This window comes from Pogona vitticeps, chromosome 2, assembly GCF_051106095.1.
Source record: "Pogona vitticeps strain Pit_001003342236 chromosome 2, PviZW2.1, whole genome shotgun sequence".
NCBI lineage: Eukaryota > Metazoa > Chordata > Lepidosauria > Squamata > Agamidae > Pogona > Pogona vitticeps.
This window is the reverse complement of record NC_135784.1, coordinates 81,722,728-81,742,324: the sequence shown is the minus strand read 5'-3', so window position 1 is coordinate 81,742,324 and position 19,597 is coordinate 81,722,728. Positions and strand designations below refer to the sequence as shown.

The window sequence follows — 19,597 nt, the reverse complement described above, 5'->3', positions numbered from 1 at the left end:
TGCCAGTTGCAAGCCAGTGCCATCTTAATATCACCATGGTGGCCTCAACAACTCTGGTTTACTCCTCAGGGCCATGGTGGCCGAAGTCCTGAGACTCCCTCTTCGGCACACCTGCTGACTCAGAACGATGGCTGTGTTTGTCACCCTGACCTGGAATCTTTACACCTCACAGTGTGGAGAATCCCCCCGTCATAGCGGAGGTACTGGACAAAGCTAGGAAACCCTCTGCTAAATTGTTGTATTCCTATTAGTGAAATGTTTTCTCTAGATTTGTTGCATCAAGAGATTTATCAGTGGCTCATGTTTCTCTGGATCCCCTCCTCTTGTTTCTTTGTCACCTGTTTGATCAAGGTTTGACCCACTCCATGTTGAAAGTTTATATTTCTGCAATAATATCCTATCAACCTTTTGGATCTGAGGCCTCTCGTCTATTTTCCCATCCAACTCTCAAGATGTTTCTTAGAGGCTTGCGGAACATTCACCCACCTGTGTGATCTTCACTCCCTCAGTGGTCCCTCCAAGTTGTTCTTGGATGCTCAGTTTCCAGGACTAAGGATTTCGCACTTCTCCAAGACTATTTGTGTGCTTCCATGGCCCATGGAAAGGTTCTCTGGCCTCTTCACAGACAGTCTCGAGGTGGATGGTCTCTGCCATTACTTTGGCTTATGATTTGGCAGGCACGGCTCCACCAGATGTGCTAAAAGCGCACTCTACAAGACCAATGGCCACTTCCACTGCCGTGGCGTTGAATTCCCTGATATTTGTTGAGTGGCCACTTGGTCAACTCCCTTGACTGTGACACATTACCATCTGGACGTCAGGGCCAAGAAAGAAGCAAGTTTCGGAAGGGCTGTGCTGACTTCATTGTAGGCGTGACGACCCTCCTTCCGGTAAGTGAGCTTGCTTGTCACCCATTTGTGTGCATTCACAGAGGCCACAAAGAAGAAAGAGAGGTTACTTACCTGTAACTGTGGTTCTTCGAGTGGTCCTCTGTGAATCCACACATCCCGCTCATCGTCCCCGCTGTCTGTCACTTGGTGTCTTGAGCTTTGTTGCTATTAGAGTCTTGACAGCGGCAGACATTCTGGAACTGAGGTATTATGGGCGGGCGGAGCAGGCACGCCATGGGGCAACGTCCTACTAATCTTGTCTTTTTAAGCTATAGAATATTCCGAGGAGTCCTGCGCAGGCTCAGTAAAACCCATTTGTGCGGTTTCACAGAGGTCCCCTCGAAGAACCACGGTTACCTGTAAGTAACCTCTCTATTTGTTGTCTAACCTACGTGAAGGACATCCGTTGGAGGGAGGCTTCATTGTCTGTAGTATCCCTGTGATGATCTGTTCATTGTGCCAACTGTTCCATTCTTGTTACCATCTAACACCCATGCTGCCTCCTTTTCCCCAGAACAATGAATTATTACGTGACATATTTGAGCTGGGCCCCCCGCTAGTGCTGGATGCTGCAGCTATCAAAGCCAGTAAGATCTCACGATTTGAGAAGGTATGTCAGCAAGAACACTGCTAGTACTTCTGTTGCCCTGATTTGTCCATGTCTTCTCATGATGTGCCCAAATGCAGCAATTTCAGTTTTGTCATTTTTGCTTCTATAAAGAATTCAGGCTTGATTTGATCTGGGCCCCACTTGCTCATCTTTTTGGCGATTAATAGTATTTGCAAAGCACTCCCTTCCAGCACCATATTTCAAATGATAAAGTGTTATTTTCTGCCGAGACACCAGATACCAGGAAACAAATTGGTGTGACAGGCTGTTATGTTTGGGCCCTACTTGTGAATGATCCTGAGACACTTGGCTGGCCAGAGTTGTAAACACCGTGTTGGCCAAAATGGACCTTTTGTTCTGATCTAGCTGGGCTTTTCTGTTGCCATGCTTTCTGTAACCAAGGCAGAGTCTTACCTGGATTTGGAGACATTTTATACTTTGCGTATATAGTGGCACTTTGTATGTAATCCCCTAGATGATCAGCTCTAGTTAGCACAGCCAATTATCTAATTCTTTTATCATGATCTGACTCTGCTAGGTCCTGTCTGGAGTGCTCTGTCTGTTCATCTAAGTTGCAGACTGTGGAGCACTGCATAACGTCTTGGCTTGCCCCTCTCATTAGCCTCCAGCAATGGCTGTGCAGGCTAAGACTCATAGGGGTTGGGATCCAGCAGGATATGGAAGGCCGCATGTTCCGTACCCTGCATTATAGATCATTCTGGACAGGGTCTGATAGCACGAGAGCTTTAGTGGTGTTTAATTTCACCCTAAGAGGTTCCTTCTGATAATTTTGTCTGTCTCTGTTCTCTCCTCATCTCCACCAGCACCTGTACAACTCGGCCGCCTTCAAAGCCCGGACAAAAGCAAGGAGCCGTGTTCGAGATAAACGAGCTGATGTACTTTGAGAGGAGCTTGTTTTCATCTCCACCTCCTTCTGCCTTCCATACACAAGCCAATGAACTACAGACCTGGACCACTGTGAACATTGTGGGTTGGGGGAGAGCTTGGGGCAGGAGTCCCATGGCCTCAACTCAGTTGGAAACCGGACGTGTGCCATGCCCCATTAATTCTCCCACCCTTGTCTGGGGGCTTTTATATATGTATAGAATAATATTTAAATGTTTTGGAGGTTTGAATTGTGGTGGGATGGCCATGGGCACTTTTATTTTTTTAACCAAAAATCTAAGCGAGGTTGGGTGGTGGGGAGGCTGACTTCTCTCCACTGCTTTTTAAAGCCAGTGATTCTTTCTGTTGAGTCTCCCTTCTCTGTCTCCACAGGGGAAAGCAGTCTGCAGGGGGTTTTGTTGCAACGTGTGCAGTGAAATCTAGGGTGGGATCTTCTCTCTGACTCCTCTCTGCTGCTGTGGACTTTCCCATAATGAATTCCTTGTAGAAAGTTTGTTTTGTTGTCAGGGTGGAGACTGCAGCACCCTGGATGGAGGCAGTGAAGGGACCAGCTTCAGAATGGTGCCTTGGGTTCTTCCCCGCTGGTGATGGAGGTATTTTGCCTTTGTGATGGATGAAATGTACATTAGGAATCAGTGTAGTTGATTAAAGGCTGGGCTAACAGCGCCATGAAGCGGGTTCTACCGCTCTTCTGCTCATGCAGTCGTTCACTCTTTCTTGCCTGTTCATTGTAGCCTCAGTCACATGTCTCACCATTACAACATATAGTTTTATTCTCTGATTCCATCCCCACCCCTAAAATTTTTTGGCCTCCCTGCTCCCTCACATAGTGGCTACTGCTTTTGAATCTGGTAAGCTATCCTACTTTGGTGACAGCATGACAGACCAACCACAGGCTTTCTATTTGTGCTACAGACAGAATATTTCTGAGAGATACAAAGGCTGAGGCGGGAACCGCGATGCTTTGCCTTCTGACTGCTGCCACTACTGCTAGCCCTCATTCTGTGTTTGGGACCCCTAGTTTCCACCATTGCCTGGACAGGCATAAAAACAGAATCAGTTTCTTACATTTTAATAGGCTGGACCCGGATTAAATTGATTAAAGTCAGAAGCACCTAAGTGCAAAAAACATAGTCTTAATCCATCGATATGTATATAATATCTTCTCTGTACACTCGTACACTACCCCCTCTTTGTCTTCAGAAGCCAAATATTATGTCCTGCACAAATGGAGCACATCCAGGAGTGTGTGGCCCTTCAGATGTTGCTGGACTACTGGCCTCATCATTTTTTCCCCATTGGCTATATTGGTTAGCTATGATAAGAGCTGGAGGCAGGAATATGTGAAAGATCACACGTTTCCATATGTGTATACTATCCCCCTCTATATGCACACATGCCTGAAATAGAGGAATCCTGGAGTGTGACTGTCATAATTCATCATTTTGCACACAGTGGGTTTTCATCATTTGTCTTCCCTGTGGTGCAATTTTATCATCTTTCTATGTTGGGTAAAGGAGAGTGCATGTGTGAACAGCATGGTTAATTGGTAAGAATGGAAAGGTGGTTTCCTGTTAGCTATATATAAAGGTCCAAACAGTGAAACACACCTATGGGCTTACCAAGTTCCTAAGTCAGGACTACCATCAAGATTCAGGCAAAAGAAATTGAAGGTGCACTTTCCTCCAGGTTCTTCCTAAAACACTGGCCTTACTAATTTGCTCCTCTCAGCAGAAACCATGTGTACTGATGTATTGGATTGAAATGTAAACAAGTAGTAGGTTTAAGTTAACAAATCAGATAAATGACAGGTAAAGCTCATGCCCTTCCAGTGTGACCTCGTCAGCAGTTTGTGTGCCTATGGAGCTTGGTGATGGCGGTGGAAGCTGGTGCTTAAAAAATATCAATGAGGCCTTTCCTTATGCATTTCTCCTCTTCTTGCTGAATTTTACCGACTTCTGGAAAAGATGCATTTATCCTTGTGTTAAAAGGCATCTCAAGCAGAGACTCAAGAAATCTAGTCACCTGGAAGGCAGGACTGGCTTACCCCCAGTTTAGTGCCAAACTGCATTGCTGTTCTAGCTCTTCCTGTTGGGCTACCTGGATTTTCCTACAGCTTTCTTACTGCTGGTTCAACTACGATCCAGACCAAGGTGTATTTGTTTTCTGCAGCTGTATTTGGTACCGGAATGAGCATTGTCGCAGGAACCTAGATGAGCATACTGCAGGACCTAGACTGTTTAGTGTCATTTTTGTTAAAAAAAATACAGCAAAATCTAGTCTCCACGAAGATAAGTTTGAAAACAGCTATGTGCTGTTTTTAAAAGCCACTTTAAAGGGGAAAAGAAACAGCAAGGGCATTAAAAGTCCAGTGTGAGGATTTTTATGCAATGTAAAAACCTGTCCACCCACATTCTCTCTTGTACTGTATGACAGTATGATTCCCCTTCCATCAGATCTTGATAGTTATGGGGAAAAGATTCTTGTTTTCTAAGTACTGTAGTTCTTTGCAGGCTTTCCTATTGGGTAGAACTTGGGTTTTGGGTAATTGAGCAAATATGGAGGCTCTGTTAAAGAGAGAAGGGCACCTTGACCAAGGAAGCTTGTGGCTTTTATTGCCAGACACACATCAAAAGGTGCCATGTGAGCAATATTTTAAATGATTATAAAGTGGAGAAAAGGTACTGATAATATATACAGTATTTAAAATACTGTGTATGCATGGGGAAAAAAACCAGCATCTGAAGTGTTCACGGGAGGCACCCCTTCCTCTTTACCAACGGGTAGGGTTTCTGCCAGTCTTCCTCCCTTTCCTGGGTAGCCTCAAGTGTTGCAGCTGTTCCTGTCTGCGGGCCACACACACTTCAGCAACGGGTCTCTAATGCTTCTGGAGAGCTTTCTGCTTTAGGAATTGCAGAGTCCAACACATGTCAAGTGTCCGAAATGTGCCAAGCAGTGAGTTGGTTTTCTGTCATTGTCACATGAATTGGGCTTCCCCCAAGGAAAGTTAGAACCAAGACGAGTAGTAACTGCCAAGCTCAGGTTTGAGCCCCAGGCTCGCTGGCATTGAGCTGCTTCCATAGCTGTAAACTCACTGCTCTCATTTGTCGAATGGCCTCCTCTTGTGACTCCAGCCACTGAGCAAGCGTCCGAAGTGACTCACGTTGCAGGACTGTAGAGGAGAGAAGGGAGAAACAACATGACTACCATGCAAAAGGTATGCTGCCTCCCTGCCTTTTATTATTATTATTATTATTTTCACTCAGGTATCCCAGAGTCTGCCAGCCTATGTTTTGTTGCTGGTAAATGTACTCAATCCATTAAAGGGATTGCAGTGCAGTTTAGGGACTTGTAGACTGCCTGCTAGAGGTCCTCAATCCAGTAAGTCGTCTTGAAAGACTGGCTGTGGTCTGCATAGCCCGTCCCTATTTTTAGTCTTGTGGGCCAAGGAGCAGATAGAACACAATATGGTCAATCGGGGCTACCCTGCAGTTCCCTGTTGGGAGGCAATACCACACCTAAAGACAATTCCTAATGCTACACGTGTGTAGCAGGTGGTAGCAATGGCTGCCAAGGTACAACAGGGATACATGTTACTTTGCCAAAAGCAGACTGGAAGGCCTTCCGTAATCCACTAAATATACAAAGCACTTAATTTATTTCACATACGGCATTCATTAAGCTGTTACTATGAGAACTGGAATAGAATATAACTTCAGTGCCCTGCCCGCTAGTTGACAGACAGTAGAAGTGGGTCCCTTCCTCATTCCTTCCTCCATTCATGGTTAAAAGAGGCCATAGGATGGAAATCCCTGACACTGCTGCCATTCCGTATGTGCTTTCAGTTTGACTCTGGGATGGGAATCCTCAGGAACAGGTCTCTGGCCTTTATAGATTTATGCATCACTTCACAAACTATCAGCTGAAGTATAATTTCTGACATATTAAATAGCTTTTCTCTGAGACTGCAGATCCTGTGTCTCTGAAATAGAGGGAATAGGATGGTTTCAGATGTGGAGGGGGAACTGAGTAGACTAGGCCAAAGCTGACTGGGTGGACAGAAGCCCTGAGGATGTCAAAGGGCAAGGTGTTCAGTGAGAGGGAGTCTGGTGGAAGTCACTTTTAAAAGTTGCTGCTTTCTTTGAAGAATGCTAATGCTGGCTGGCTGTTGCAGCTGAACTGAGAAATGCTCTTGGTCTCCAGCACTTTCTCTTGCATTACCCAGAAGCATCGCTGTGGGGTGCTATGGCACCTTGGCTTCTTATCACCAAAAGGTACCCATAGAAATCCAGAGCTTGGAAAAGTAAAAACAAAACAAAAAAATCATTTCTTTGCTGCTAAGCTGGCAGCAGGGAATAATAAAATTAATCATAACCATGATCATTATTAACATGTTATTAGTATAGTAGTTAAAAAACAAAGTAACAACAAATAGTAACTCACATTTAATCCCTCAAAAGTAATGAATTAAGTTACTACAAAGCATTAGTATTGCTAAAAATCCAATTCAGATAACCAGCTTTTGGATGGTTGCCTATGTTAGCCATATTTACAGGCTTTATGTTAGACACACAGTCTTCAGGCTGGGCTCGCAACACCTCGGGCTCCTCCAGCTGTTCTCCTCCCTCTGCTTGCCCACAGGGAGGGATGGTATGGTCCCACCATGACTTCCTTCTTAGGGTCCACCCGTCAGCCGCCAACCTGTCCTCAGACCTACCACTCAGATAGACCGCCAGGGTGGCCAGGCCTAGACTGGCCACAACCAGCACTCCGAGGAGGGCAAAGAAGCCAGTGGGGCAACAGGTTGGGCCAAAGCAAGGACAAAAGGTGAAAGTGGGCATCATGTGGAAATTCTGGATGGGTACAAAGGACGAGTCCTCTTCATTTGGGAAAGTGAAGTGCTTGGAGGAGGCCAGGCTATGCGGTGTCCACGGGCTGTTGTGCTGAGTCTGGCTGCTCCCTGCATAAGAAAGGAAGAGAAAGATGGTGTTGGAGTAACAGAAAGCTGCTCTGAATCATCATGAGCCCCTGTGATACTCCTCCTGTCCTAGCTCAATCCCTGCAGTTCTGCTTTCAGGGCAAAAAAGTCACTCATTGGCCCGTGATTAGTTCAAGTTGACTTTTGAATAGGCCTTGGTTCCTACAGCTAGGCCTGAGGCTGCTGATGAGGCAAGAACACTGAGGGGAACACACGTCTTCTGAGGTACAGTGGTGCCTTGATTTATGAACGTCCCAACTTATGGACATTTCGAGTTACGACCAACTCCAGCCGCAAAATTTTGCTTCGACTTGCGTCCGGAGCTTCCACTTATGACCAGAAAAAGGCGGGGAATTCAAATTTCTAACTGTAGGTGGCGACGAGGCTGTTTCTTTGTACCTCTTTCGCCCCAACAGTTACAGCAGAGGTCATCAATCCCCGGTCCGCGGCCTAGTGCCAGTCCCCGGCCTGATCCTGACCGGGGTCGCAAAGACAGACCTCCTGCCCCAGCCCCTGCACGCACTCGCCCCCGAAAAGGGTGTTTGCACCTGCGCGTGCTCGTGTGCACTTACAACCATTTCAAGTTATGTCCATCTTCTGGAATGGATTATGGCCATAAGTCGAGGCACCACTGTATTAGTACCTTCGTGTCTGCTGGATCCGTAGTGCAAGTCGCTGATGGATTCCACAGCATGCAGGTTGATTTCTGCCACATCATTTTCGCTGAGTTCCATGAGTTCCCTCTCTGAGGAAGCAGCCTTCTTCACCATAGTGTCTGCAAAGGAGAGAAGAAAGGTTGGGGAGCTGTGCGAAGGCCTCTCTCCTCTCAGCTGAAACCTGACTTTGCTGTTCCATCCACTCCCTGCTATGCCTTTTAGTGGAAAGTCATCGGCCAAGTCTCCCTGCCCTGTTAGGCCCAGTAGTTTTCTGTCCCACAATGTTGTTGCCAGCAAGTGAGGGGAGAGGACAGGACTTTTCCTTGCTTCTTTGTGGCAGCCTTCTTAGAGACTGCCGACCCCTGCACGCACAAAGCAAGCTTGGCTGTCTCTCTTCACTGCTGCTCTCATAGTTCCAGCATAGGCTTTTTTCCTGCTGTGATTTGGTCTCACAGCTCAGTGCTAGAACACAGACTTTGCACAGAGGAGGCCTTAAGTTCAACACTTGGTAGCTCCAGTTAGGGCTGGGAATAACCCTGGCCTAGAAACCCTGGAGATCCATTGCTATTCGAAGAGTTAAACATCCTGAGACAGACTCACCGAAGGCTCAATCTTGATGAAAGCAGACCCTATATTCTGCCTCCAGCCATTATTTCTCAAAGCTGCCACATGTTTCTCTAGAAGGGGAGCCAACCTACTTCTTTGTGGGGCTGCGCAGAACTGGTAGGGACTGGGTTGGTGGGTGCTTCAAAATAAATGCACCACAATTCAATAATTCTCTTTCAAAAGGAACGTTAAAGCAACCATATGTGGACAGAGTACTTACTCCACTTACTCCATGGTTGAACTGGAAAAGTCCAGAAGGACAGGAAGTGAACATGGTAAAATGTCTTTTAAACCCAGGAAACTAGTTGCATTCAGATGGTTCTGATAATATTTCTAAGGCTTTATTTATTTATTCCATTTATACCCCGCCTATCTGGTCATTGCGACCACTCTAGCCGGCTGATAATTTCAGTTCAAAAATTCAGTGCACTCACAAGCATATCCAGTGTTTCATTCATATATTTGACATGCAGCACCTGATGTATCAGAAACAGTGCTGGTTAATCTGCCAGGTACTAATTTTGGTCTCTGCAGACAGAACAGAGATTGGAAAACTTTATTTTTTTGGTGCCACAATTCACAAGCTCTGGCTATTGGCCAAGAAATTATCGGCTTTGTAGTCTTTCAAGATCACTTTTTCACAGCTCAGGGAAGGATGTGTGAAATACATAGAGTTCAGCTTTGACTCTTGTGTGTCAATTGATCATCCATGCAATGTTTTACTCCTGATTATAGTTATTTGTAAGTTGAGCTGCGAGGACATAAGCTTTCTTTTACCCTTTTCAGGTGATATGGGTTTGCAGAGAAAATCCTAGGCAAGAATACAGGCCCAGTGCTTCCAGTCCTGAGATCATTTCATTTTCCCAGTTCCCTGGAACTTTCTAGCTTTAATGGTTTAACTTCCATCTGACTTTGGAGGGTTGGAGGAGGATATGCTGATTGCTAAGGCCATCCTTGCTCTGTGCCTCCCTCCCCCATATAAACAGCTTAGTAGGCACCCAGTCAGGTCAGAGGCAGGCTTTTCAGTGCCTCTTTAGCAGGGGTGGAATGCTGGGCTGTGTTCCGTGGGTCACACATAATTAACCCTTGTGTCCTAATATAACTGTTGGCCTGAGTGCATACACGGCATAGAGATTCTCTTCTCAAGCTACAAGCCTGAGGTAGATGGTGGTGCTACTGTTTTGCAGTCGTTTCTCCCAAGCCTAGCTTTACCCTTTTACAATCATTCTGAAGCAAAGTTACTCAATCTCTCCATGTTCTTTTCTGTCTTGCTTGCTCTTTAACAGCACAAAACCAGGCAAAAATTCTGGTGGTGGTATTATTTATGATGTGAAAAGGCAGTCACATAAAAGACTACTAGCCGAACCTCTGCATATCTTTTAGTTGTCAAAAGAGTAACATTCTGCCGTGGGACACCCCCCCTGCTGCCACTCAGCTGGCAACCTTATACCTCTACAGGAATGCTGTCATGATGAGAGAAATGTTGCCAGCGAGATCTTGGCTCAACGTTACGAATGCCTTGGCATCACATGTTTCAAGGGCATAGATGACACAAGGAGTGTAATGACACTACAAAGAGTTGCACTGCACATTTGCAAGGCATTTTACACAAGAGTGTCATCTTACCCATGCTTTCTCGAACGGTCCCTGTACCTTTAAATTACAGCACAAGCAGAAAGTCAACAAGCAGTGCTCATCACTTCTATATTCCTCCCTAATAGACTGGAGGGAGATGAAGAAAGAAAAAATGTATGTTGAATTTCTGCTTCCTATCTATTAAAGGCACAATGCATGCATGTGCAATCATGCATGTTTACTCAAGGCTTGTTCTGAGTGGAGCTTTAATCAGGCTTGGGTAAAAAATAACAGAATACAGTATTCAGTTAACTATTTTAAGGGCACTGAACAAATGAAATGATGATCCTTATAATATCTTGTGTGTGGATAAGAGCCTTGCATCATGTTAGTAATTATACTGTGAAGTACTGTATATCCGTGGATTATCAAAGAGGATGCCATGCGCAGCACACATAACAAAAATAAAAGCAAAATTATTGGGCTGCCTGAAAAGCTAATAGATCTGTGTTGTAATCCACAAATCTCACAATGGAAATAAAGCCACAATAGTTCTGTTCTCATTTTTGTTTTAGTTAGACAAGGAACACATAACTTTCTTAATTTTAAACTCTGCCCATATTAAAGGTAAAGGTTCCCCTTGACATTTAGTCCTGTCGTGTCTGACTCTAGGGCGCAATGCTCATCCCCGCCTCCAAGCCATAGAGCCAGTGTTTTGTCTGAAGACAGTTTGCGTGGTCATGTGGCCAGTGCAACTAGACACGGAATGCCGTTACCCTCCCACTGAGGTGGTACCTATATATCTACTACCAAAGGGAATTAAACACTTAACTGTGTTTAATTTTATTCTTTCAGCAATACATATGCCAATCATTCACTGATATGGTAAATCTGCTATACCATTTGAGACTATAACATGGGGAGTGGGACCTTGCATGTTTCAATGCTCCTCAATTCAGATTTTCCAAAAAAACAACACTGCACATGAAGAACAACTTGTGAGGAGAAATTATTGGTTGAAATCCTATTACATAAATTATGCCGCACAAGGTTGATGATGTCATCAGATGTGATTTTTTTTGTGGATTGAAACTTAAAAAAAACTGATAGCTAGAAAAGGGAGTGAACCAGCCCATCCCCACAGTGGACCAAACAGTGGGACTATTGCCCATCTGATTACATCCTAAATTTCTTTTATAAACACTCATCTGGACTTCTCGAAGCATTTTTTTTTACTTTTAAGCATTTATCCTTCATTTTAAATGGCAGCTTGTGATGAGAACAGTTGATCAAGCATTTACCTGGTCCCTTTTGAAGTTAATGGATGTTTATGACTCTGAAGAAGGGGCACATTCCCAGCTGGAGCTAATACTCATGCATAGTCGAGCTCATCAAGTGACACCCAGAAGAGACAGTGTGCTGTAGTGGGTAAAGGATAGGCCTCTCACAGATTGGAGGGGGTTAAAAAGAAGGAAGAAGACCACATATGTTTCTTTCCCCTTGGAGGAAACCTAGGATGTAAATGTGACAAAGCTGATGGCACAGCATCTTCCCTGTGGCAGCAGAGTCAAATGTAATTGTACACTAAACCAATGTAATGCTACCATTTTCGTCTTGTTCCTTTCACCCTCATATTCCTCTGCATCCCATGGTACATGATTTTTGTATTATTAATGCAGTACTTCCTCAAATCAAAACAAAGCAGGAAATGAGTAGTATATACAATGTCCTGTAGGCATGAAAGGAATTTTTTAAAAAACTTCATCAACAAATGATAGTGGCATTTGCTGAAAAGCCACGTAGTTTTAGAAGGTGATTTCCAGTGTTTCAATCACAATTTCATAATGTATAAGAATGGACATTTAGATAATTTTGGGTAATATCTGGGAATGCAAGAAGTGAGGTTTGAGAGAGGTAATTTGAAAGACAGAACTATTCTGAAGACACTGAGTATATGTGAATCAGCCCTAAGAGTCCTGTTCAGTGTGAGATGGGGGCAGGATAATACCTTAAAATAGAGATAATACATATAACATAAAAGTTTATAGGATTAACTTATAAAATGTAGCTCTGTCCTGTAGCCTTAAGAAATATGGAAATCCTGTATCTCTTATCTTTTACTGGAGAGATTGGGAATGTTGGTGAAGTCCGGTCATCCGTCACCATAAACTATGCCAGTTAGAGCAGGCAGGCAATCCACTCCAACAACCTCTGAACAACCACACATTTCCCAGCTTATGATATCATGCCATAAAGCTCTGTAGTCAGAGTCGGCAGTTTTTCTGTAGGAGAGGAACCATTGTTTCAGTGGGAGTTTGGGGTTGGGGAGCAGCAGCTTCGTTCTGAAACACCAGGATAAAATACAATAGCAAAAAACCCCATCCCTGGGCTACAGCAGTGGCACCCAATGCTCCTGCTTGATCCACTTCTTCTTCTTGTTTCAACTTACATACTGTCTCATAGTGCTAGAGCACTCTTTGGGTGATTTACAATGTAATTATGCAAACAACAACTTGCCCCCCCCCCAGATGGGTACTCATTTTACCAAGCATGGACAGAAGGAAGGTTGAGTCAACCTTGAGCCAGCTACCTGAACCTGTCAGGTAGTGAGCAGAGGCTTGACTGCAGTACTGCAATTTAACCATTGGGCCATGGGGCTCCCTTGGTCTTTCTTGAGTGGAAGGTCAGGGAGTATGTACTGAATGCTACATTGTCTTGATGAAATTTGCATATGAGCTGGATATAGGTGGCAGAGTGACATTTTTCACCTTTGCCCTACATACTTCCCCTTCTCCAACTACTTTGCTCAATATCTGTGAAGATTCTCAGTCATCCAAGTGTGGTTATCTGGAAGCTGAGTCATGGAAACTGGACTGCCTTCTTGTTAGGTTGAAATGTTTTGCTACTCATCCAAGTAGCTCATCCTACCAACTCTCCTCAGACTGAAGAAGCTACTTGGATGAATAGCAAAACAACAAGAAGGAAGTCCAGTTGCCATGACTCAACTTCCAGATACTTTGCTTGATGAGTGACAAAAGGAGAGTCCTGTTTGCGGGGGGGGGGGGGAGGGGGACATGGGAGTGGAGATGTGGCCTCTGCTGCATCCGTTCTACCAGCAGTCACAGTCTCTGAGTGAGGAACTGGTGTTAACCCTAACCAGACTGCACCTGACCGGCTTGGCCTGAAGGAGCAAGCAATAGAGAGTGAGCTGCTCATTCAGTTGGATTCACACTTGGGTCATTTCCTTCATGCTCACCTATGCCAAAAGCAGGTGTAACACTTTTAAGCTTGCTCAGCATCAGCAGGGATATCCAGGTCTCTGCTACCAGCTTCTCCATGCTATACCTGCAAGCCAAGGTGAAGGTATCTGGCAGGAGTCTTGCTGCTTCTCAAGCCCACAATAGCCACACATTAGTCCCACCACCCACATGAAGCCTTATACCAGATTCGTTTCTGTCCCTCTCCCTCTCCGGGCCATTATTTTCATTGCTCCCTGTGGCCAATGACAAGGCATATGGAAGCTGGACTCTGCCCTTTGACCCTTGAGGCAGCAGGCCCATTGGGCAGAAGAGTTCCCCACCACCACCACCACGTTACCAATCACAGCAAAGACAAGAGAAGGGGGCCAACCTGTTCAAGACCATAGCCTAGCACTCCAAAGGGTTGCCATATTTGCCCCATCTCCAGAGCAAACACTTCAGTCTCTACACCCCACCCCCTTTTGCCCAGACAGATCGTACCTTCTCCAATCTCGCCGGACATCCCTATAGCCAGACTCCTCTTACTGCAGTTGTTGTGGCGGCAAAGGAGAAGAGGGAAAAATCTGGAAGAGGCTGGGAGAGGGCCTGTGCACATCCCTGGGAACTGAAGGGAAGTAAACACAAGCTTCTGCCTGTCACATCAGCGGCTCAGGCTTAAAATAGGAATAAGAGAAGACCAAGGAGGAGCTACAGATAGAGGCAGAATAGAGGGGCGAGGATTCGACACAGGCTATATTAAGCAGGAGTCCAGAGAGCAAGCTGGGGATGTGGAAAGAGGGAGAGAGAACTACAAAGGGAAGGGATAGTTCCTTCCAACAGAGCAAAGGCGGAGGAAGCAGTCTGGTGGAGTGGGGAAAGCATCCTGCTTAGGGTGCTGCAGAACTGGCCCTGCTATTAGGCAAAGTGAGACAATCTCCCCTGGGAACAAGGGCTGAGGAGCTACAGTGCCAGTTGTCTGAAGGACACCACTCTGTCCTGCCTACTTTGTCTTGAAGGACACCACTCTGCCTTGCCTACTTCAGCAGCAGGCTATCTCACTGTCAGCATCAAAGGACAATCCAGCTGCCAGTTCAGCTGGCTGGTAGAGGACATTATGTTGCCCTTTGCCGCAGGCAGCAAAGTGTCTGGAGGCCAGCAAGCTTGTGCTGAAAAAAAAAAGGAATACACTGAACTTCTTCTCCAGAGATAACCTCCATAGCTGAGATTTTTTCCCAGATAAGTAAGAATTAGCATCTAAGCAGCATTTTTCATGACTGGAGCAATATCCAGAACCTGTTGGCCCAAAAGAGGACACGACACTGAAACATGGAAAGGCAGTCAACAATAGCCATCAGTTGTGAACTGGATGCTGGTGAGAAGGTTGCAGTTCTCACTATAAATGACCCCAGGGGGTGGAGTATGATAATTTCCCACGAGCAGGACAGAGCACAGCTCCAGCCTTCCCCTCATCTATCCTTTGGAATCTAGTGGCTGGGGGTTTCAGGCTCCACTCCCTGTCCCCTCCCACTCAGTAGCTATAAGAGCACTGTTGCCACTCAACATAAATGTTTATGCAAAATCCTTGAGTTACCTAGTACTGTATACTTCTGCAGGTAAAATAAAATCAGTGGAAAACTCAAAAAGATGCAAGTTACCTCTTAGGTAAAGGTAAAGGTTCCCCTTGACATTTAGTCCAGACATGTCCAACTCTAGGGCGCGGTGCTCATCCCTGTTACCAAGCTGTAGAGCTAGCGTTTGTCCAAAGACAGTTTCCGTGGTCACGTGGACAGCATGACTAGACACGGAACGCCATTAACCTCCCACCGTGGTGGGTACCTATTTATCAACTCGCATTTTTACATGCTTTTGAACTGCTAGGTTGGCAGGAGCTGGGAGAACCGACGGGAGCTCACTCCGTCTCATGGATTCGATCTTACGACTGCTGGTCTTCTGACCCTGCAGCACAGAGGCTTCTGCGGTTTAACCCGCAAAGCCACCTCAGACAGCCAAATATTATGCATTGTCATATGTCCCTTGTACATTCATCACCAGGTGAGTGCCAGAGAGTATGGCACACTTCAGATGACAATTCTCCTTTCAAACAGACAGAAAGAAAGGTGCCCTACATTTTTATACCTCAAAAGTCCACTGCCACACATTTTTGAGCCCTCTGGTCTACCAAACATTCACAGTGAGTCTTTGAGTCTTTGTTTGTAAATAGCTGTGTCAGTTGCGCACAAGATCTAACTGATCCTTGTAGTTTGCTTGCTGATAGTTTACAGCTGTTGACAGTCAACATTTAATCCTCATAGCATGTGAAAGATGACTCAAGTACAGAACAATTCCAAGCAGCAGAAGGATGCGGCATAGAGAAGCACAATGAGAGCAAAGGCATTCCTTGATCTCTTTCCCTACAGCAAGGAGCCTTTCATTGTCCCAGTTAATGATCTACATAATATGCCAGGAAGATAAGCTCACACAGCCATAGGCACACTGTCATGCACAGTGGTGAAAACACAATCAAGCGGAACATTGTATTCAAACAACTGATTGTTACCATAACCTTGGATGTGCTCCCAAATTGAGCACATATGTATTCTAGCATTTAAGAATGAAAAGGACAGTATTTTAAGTTGAAAACACACATTTTGGAAACTCTCTGTATTTTATTTGTTCCCATTTCAGCTAATGGTATGTGCAAGTCATTTAACGAGAGGTTGTTGTGGGTTTTTCCGGGCTCTTTGGCCATGTTCTGATGGTTGTTCTTCCTAACGTTTCGCCAGTCTCTGTGGTCATGGGCATCTTCAGAGGACAGCACTGGAAGAACAACCTTCAGAACACGGCCAAAGAGCCCGAAAAACCCACAACAACCATTAGATCCTGGCCGTGAAAGCCTTCGCGAATACATTTAACGAGACTCTTATAATCATAGAATTAAAAGTAGAACAGAGCCAATGCATGAAAAAAAAAATCTAAATCTTTCACATCTTTGAGGATTGTTTCATTTTAGGCAGACTGCAGCCATTTTTAGCCATATTTCTGATACAACTCTTCATTACTGTGCTTTAAACTGTTTGGGAATTGCACAAAAAAGAAAACCAACAATGTGAGGTGGTTGCTTGTCTTGTGAAGGATTACAGGACTAGACCTGTGTGCGGCCTGTCAGTATTCAGGGACCATTGTTTCTTCTTGGAGGAAACACTGGAACTCTTCCATCTGGGAACAATACCAGTAGGTGGTGGTGTCATAAGAGTGACAACTATGGGTACAGCCATTTGAGATTTGGTTTTAATACATTCTTATTCTCTTCCAGAATCATTCGTAACATATAAGTGAAACAAGCCACCAGCTCCAGAGACCCTGTGACTCTGAAGGTCTGTCGGTGCAGGTGGAGGGGAGACCAGAGGAGAGGGCTCCTGCCTTCGTACCCTATCTGTGGGTTTCCTGTATGCCTCTAGTTGGCCACTGAATGGGGGTACTGGGCTGAGGGACTGAGTGGATCAGACTAAGTGAGGGTACTTTGTCTGATCCACTGGGCTCTTCTTCACTCAGCCTCGTACATATGATACCACCAGTGGCTGCACTGCTGAGACAAAAATGGGTGCCTGACATGGACCCAAGCAGCTAAGCTTTTGGACCAAAACCTCCCATGCTTAGTATGTATGGCCCCACTGTTGTGTAGATCAATAGACGAGCAAAAGGCAGATTGACTGACATCAGCATATGCACATCGATACAGAGCTGCCTTAGGTTGACTCAAAGCTTTATTCCCTTAGCCTAGCATTCCCTGTTGTTTGCAGCTGTCCAAAGTCTTGGGGTGAGGTCTCTCCCAGCTTTGCTGTCTGAGGACTCCTCTCTCAGAAATGTGTCCCTCCAGATGTTTTTGGATAGCAATTCCCAGCAGCCCTAGCCAGGAGAACTATGACGGTAGGGGAAGATAGAAAATGTGGTCCAACAAGAGTGGAAGACATATAAGAACATAAGAAGAGCCCTGCTGGATCAGGCCAAGGGCCCATCTAGTCCAGCTTCCAGTAACTCACAGTGGCCCCACCAGATGCCTCTGGGAGCACCCGAGACAATGAGATACGTACCTCTCTCCTGATACCCCTCCCCTGCATTTGGCGGGACCTTCCTTTGACGCCTGGAGATTATACATCCCCATCATGGCTTGTAACCTGCGATGGACTTTTCCTTCAGGAATCTGTCCAATCCCCTTTTAAAGGCATCTAGGTCAGACATCAACACACTAACAACACGCTGGGTAAAGAAATGTTTTCTTTTGTCTCTTCTCACTCTCCCAACATTCAATTTGAGTGGATGTCCTCTGGTTCTGGTATTGCATGAGAGGGAAAAGAGCTTCCCTCTATCCAGCTTATCCATCCCCTGCATAATTTTACACATCTCAGTTTTGTCCCCTCTCAGGTGCCTGTTCTATATCCTTGTTCTCAAGGGAAATGCTAGGAACTGAATGTTGGGCCTCCTCTAAGTTCTCACTCCCAGCCCTCATTTTAGCAGCAGATGATGAGAAGGCCTAGTGGATGGCTAAAAGTGGTGCTGTTACCCCATTAAGCTACAGGGGAACATGGAACATTACACAGGAGTGGTTTTCAGCTACTGGTTGGTGAGGAAAATAGACCTGTGGGTGTTCATAACTTTCTGTTTTAAAGGCTAACTTGATTGGACCTGTAACTCAGGTGATACAGCAAGGATGAAGGCTAGGAAACTGGCCTCAACCTCTGAAGAATTTTATTTCAATCAAAGCTATGTCAGATCAAGTGTGATGCGAAGTTCCAAAATCTGTCAAGTCTCTGTAATGTTAAGAGAGGAGGGACCTGCATACATTAAGCATGGATAATCATCATCCTGAGGGAGGTTCCCATTTCCAGCCATTTCCTTCACTATGTCAAATTCTTTCTACAGATGCTTGCGTAAAATGGTACAATATCATTGGTACCCAATGGTACAATATCAAACCATTACAGCTGCCAAGTGTCCTTTTAAGTTTAATAGATGTGTTTTATTGCATAGTTTCGAAACTCCCATGTGTAAATCCTCAGATCCACATAATTCTGAATAAAAAATAGGAAAGGTATCTTATAACCGAGCAGTTGATTACAGTAGTTGATCAAGGCCATAAATTGCCTAGTCTGGGGAAAGGCTCTCTAGTGTTTCAGCAGTCTTTCTCCACATTGGCCATCTGATATTCCAAACTGGATTGAATCTGAAGCCACCCAACATGCAAAGCATGTGGCTGGCACTGAGCTATGGCCTCTTCCTGGACATGCACATCTCCTGAGATGTTTTCATCTTTAAAACCACTAACTGACATCTGTGATTATTTTAACCATGAGCAGAAAGGACAGGAGACAGAAAGTGTGTGTAGTGGCCCATGTTTACTGTTTTCCTACATCTCAGGAAACATGTCATTCTCCACTCAGCCAATGGAAGGATCACCTGGCTGAGGGGAAAATAAAATTCTCTGGAACAATATCAAGGTAGTCCTAACATTAAAGTGCTTGTGCCCTGTAGGTACAGTTATCGGAGTTCTGTCTTTTTATCATAAACGGAAGGAGGACAAATGTTTGACCTCATGATAACGTGGTTGCCACGTGCTGCATCATAGACCTCATAATACTGCATAGCTTGGTTGCACTCTGGTCCCTTGATAGGGCCTGTCCACTGTGGTCTCTCACACCAGCTGCCAGTCCATTCAGGATAGCACAGGCAGTGGAACTGCTCCCAGGCAGACACTTCCTGGTGCTGAAAATCTCTCTCCCCTTCCCACAGCTGAGGATCCAGGTGGAGGAAGGTTCCCAGCTTATAAGGTTGCTTTCTCACACATCGTCCATTCCCATGGCACAGTTGGCGGCTGCACAGGTGGGCAGCTGTGGTTACATTGACAACATATGGCCCCAAGGTGGTGATGATGTAGTCACGAAGGCTCCTGCAGCTCTCCTGGAAGACAGAAAGCCTGAATTACAACTTAGAACATTAAAAATATGAGAGCCTTAGAATAGCCATGGGGGTCCAGACCACACATCTATCTCCTTCAGTCGTCTATTCCCATTCTGACCAAACAGATGCCTATGAGGAGCTCCCAAATAGGAAACAAGTGCAACATGACCTTTGTGTTCATG

At 45.3% G+C, this 19,597-nt stretch overlaps 3 protein-coding genes across 7 annotated transcripts in view; 1 reads left to right on the top strand and 2 right to left on the bottom strand.

Moving 5' to 3' along the window:
• The window catches only part of IFRD2 (interferon related developmental regulator 2), a 33,127-nt gene extending 30,023 nt beyond the window's left edge, over positions 1-3,104 (top strand). For both annotated transcript variants that reach the window (XM_072989828.2, XM_072989829.2), the window contains exons 11-12: positions 1,405-1,500; positions 2,325-3,104. In XM_072989828.2, coding sequence (XP_072845929.2) covers positions 1,405-1,500; positions 2,325-2,405 — 177 coding nt within the window. In that variant the 3' untranslated portion in view covers positions 2,406-3,104. The remainder of the gene's footprint in view (positions 1-1,404; positions 1,501-2,324) is intronic.
• A 1,891-nt stretch (positions 3,105-4,995) lies between these two features.
• LSMEM2 (leucine rich single-pass membrane protein 2) lies at positions 4,996-14,147 on the bottom strand. Its single transcript, XM_020789120.3, has 4 exons — positions 13,962-14,147; positions 8,028-8,159; positions 7,124-7,366; positions 4,996-5,578 (listed from the first exon to the last, which is right to left on the bottom strand). The coding sequence occupies exons 1-4, from the start codon at positions 14,074-14,076 to the stop codon at positions 5,445-5,447; spliced, it is 624 nt and encodes a 207-aa protein (XP_020644779.3). The 5' UTR covers positions 14,077-14,147; the 3' UTR covers positions 4,996-5,444.
• Positions 14,148-18,452: 4,305 nt separating this feature from the next.
• HYAL3 (hyaluronidase 3) overlaps positions 18,453-19,597 on the bottom strand; it is a 48,049-nt gene continuing 46,904 nt past the window's right edge. For all 4 annotated transcript variants that reach the window (XM_020789056.3, XM_072989823.2, XM_072989824.2 and 1 more), the window contains exon 4: positions 18,453-19,415. In XM_020789056.3, coding sequence (XP_020644715.3) covers positions 18,996-19,415 — 420 coding nt within the window. In that variant the 3' untranslated portion in view covers positions 18,453-18,995. The remainder of the gene's footprint in view (positions 19,416-19,597) is intronic.

What these genes read in the sequence shown, in the direction of transcription:
- LSMEM2 (XM_020789120.3), bottom strand. Translation starts at nt 14,076, where the DNA reads ATGTGCACAGGCCCTCTCCCAGCCTCTTCCAGATTTTTCCCTCTTCTC. An exon ending in GTCCGGCGAGATTGGAGAAG is followed by an intron (nt 8,160 to 13,961) that starts GTACGATCTGTC and finishes TCTCCTTTGCAG; the next exon opens with ACACTATGGTGAAGAAGGCT. An exon ending in CCTGGCGGTCTATCTGAGTG is followed by an intron (nt 5,579 to 7,123) that starts GTAGGTCTGAGG and finishes TCTCCTCTACAG; the next exon opens with TCCTGCAACGTGAGTCACTT.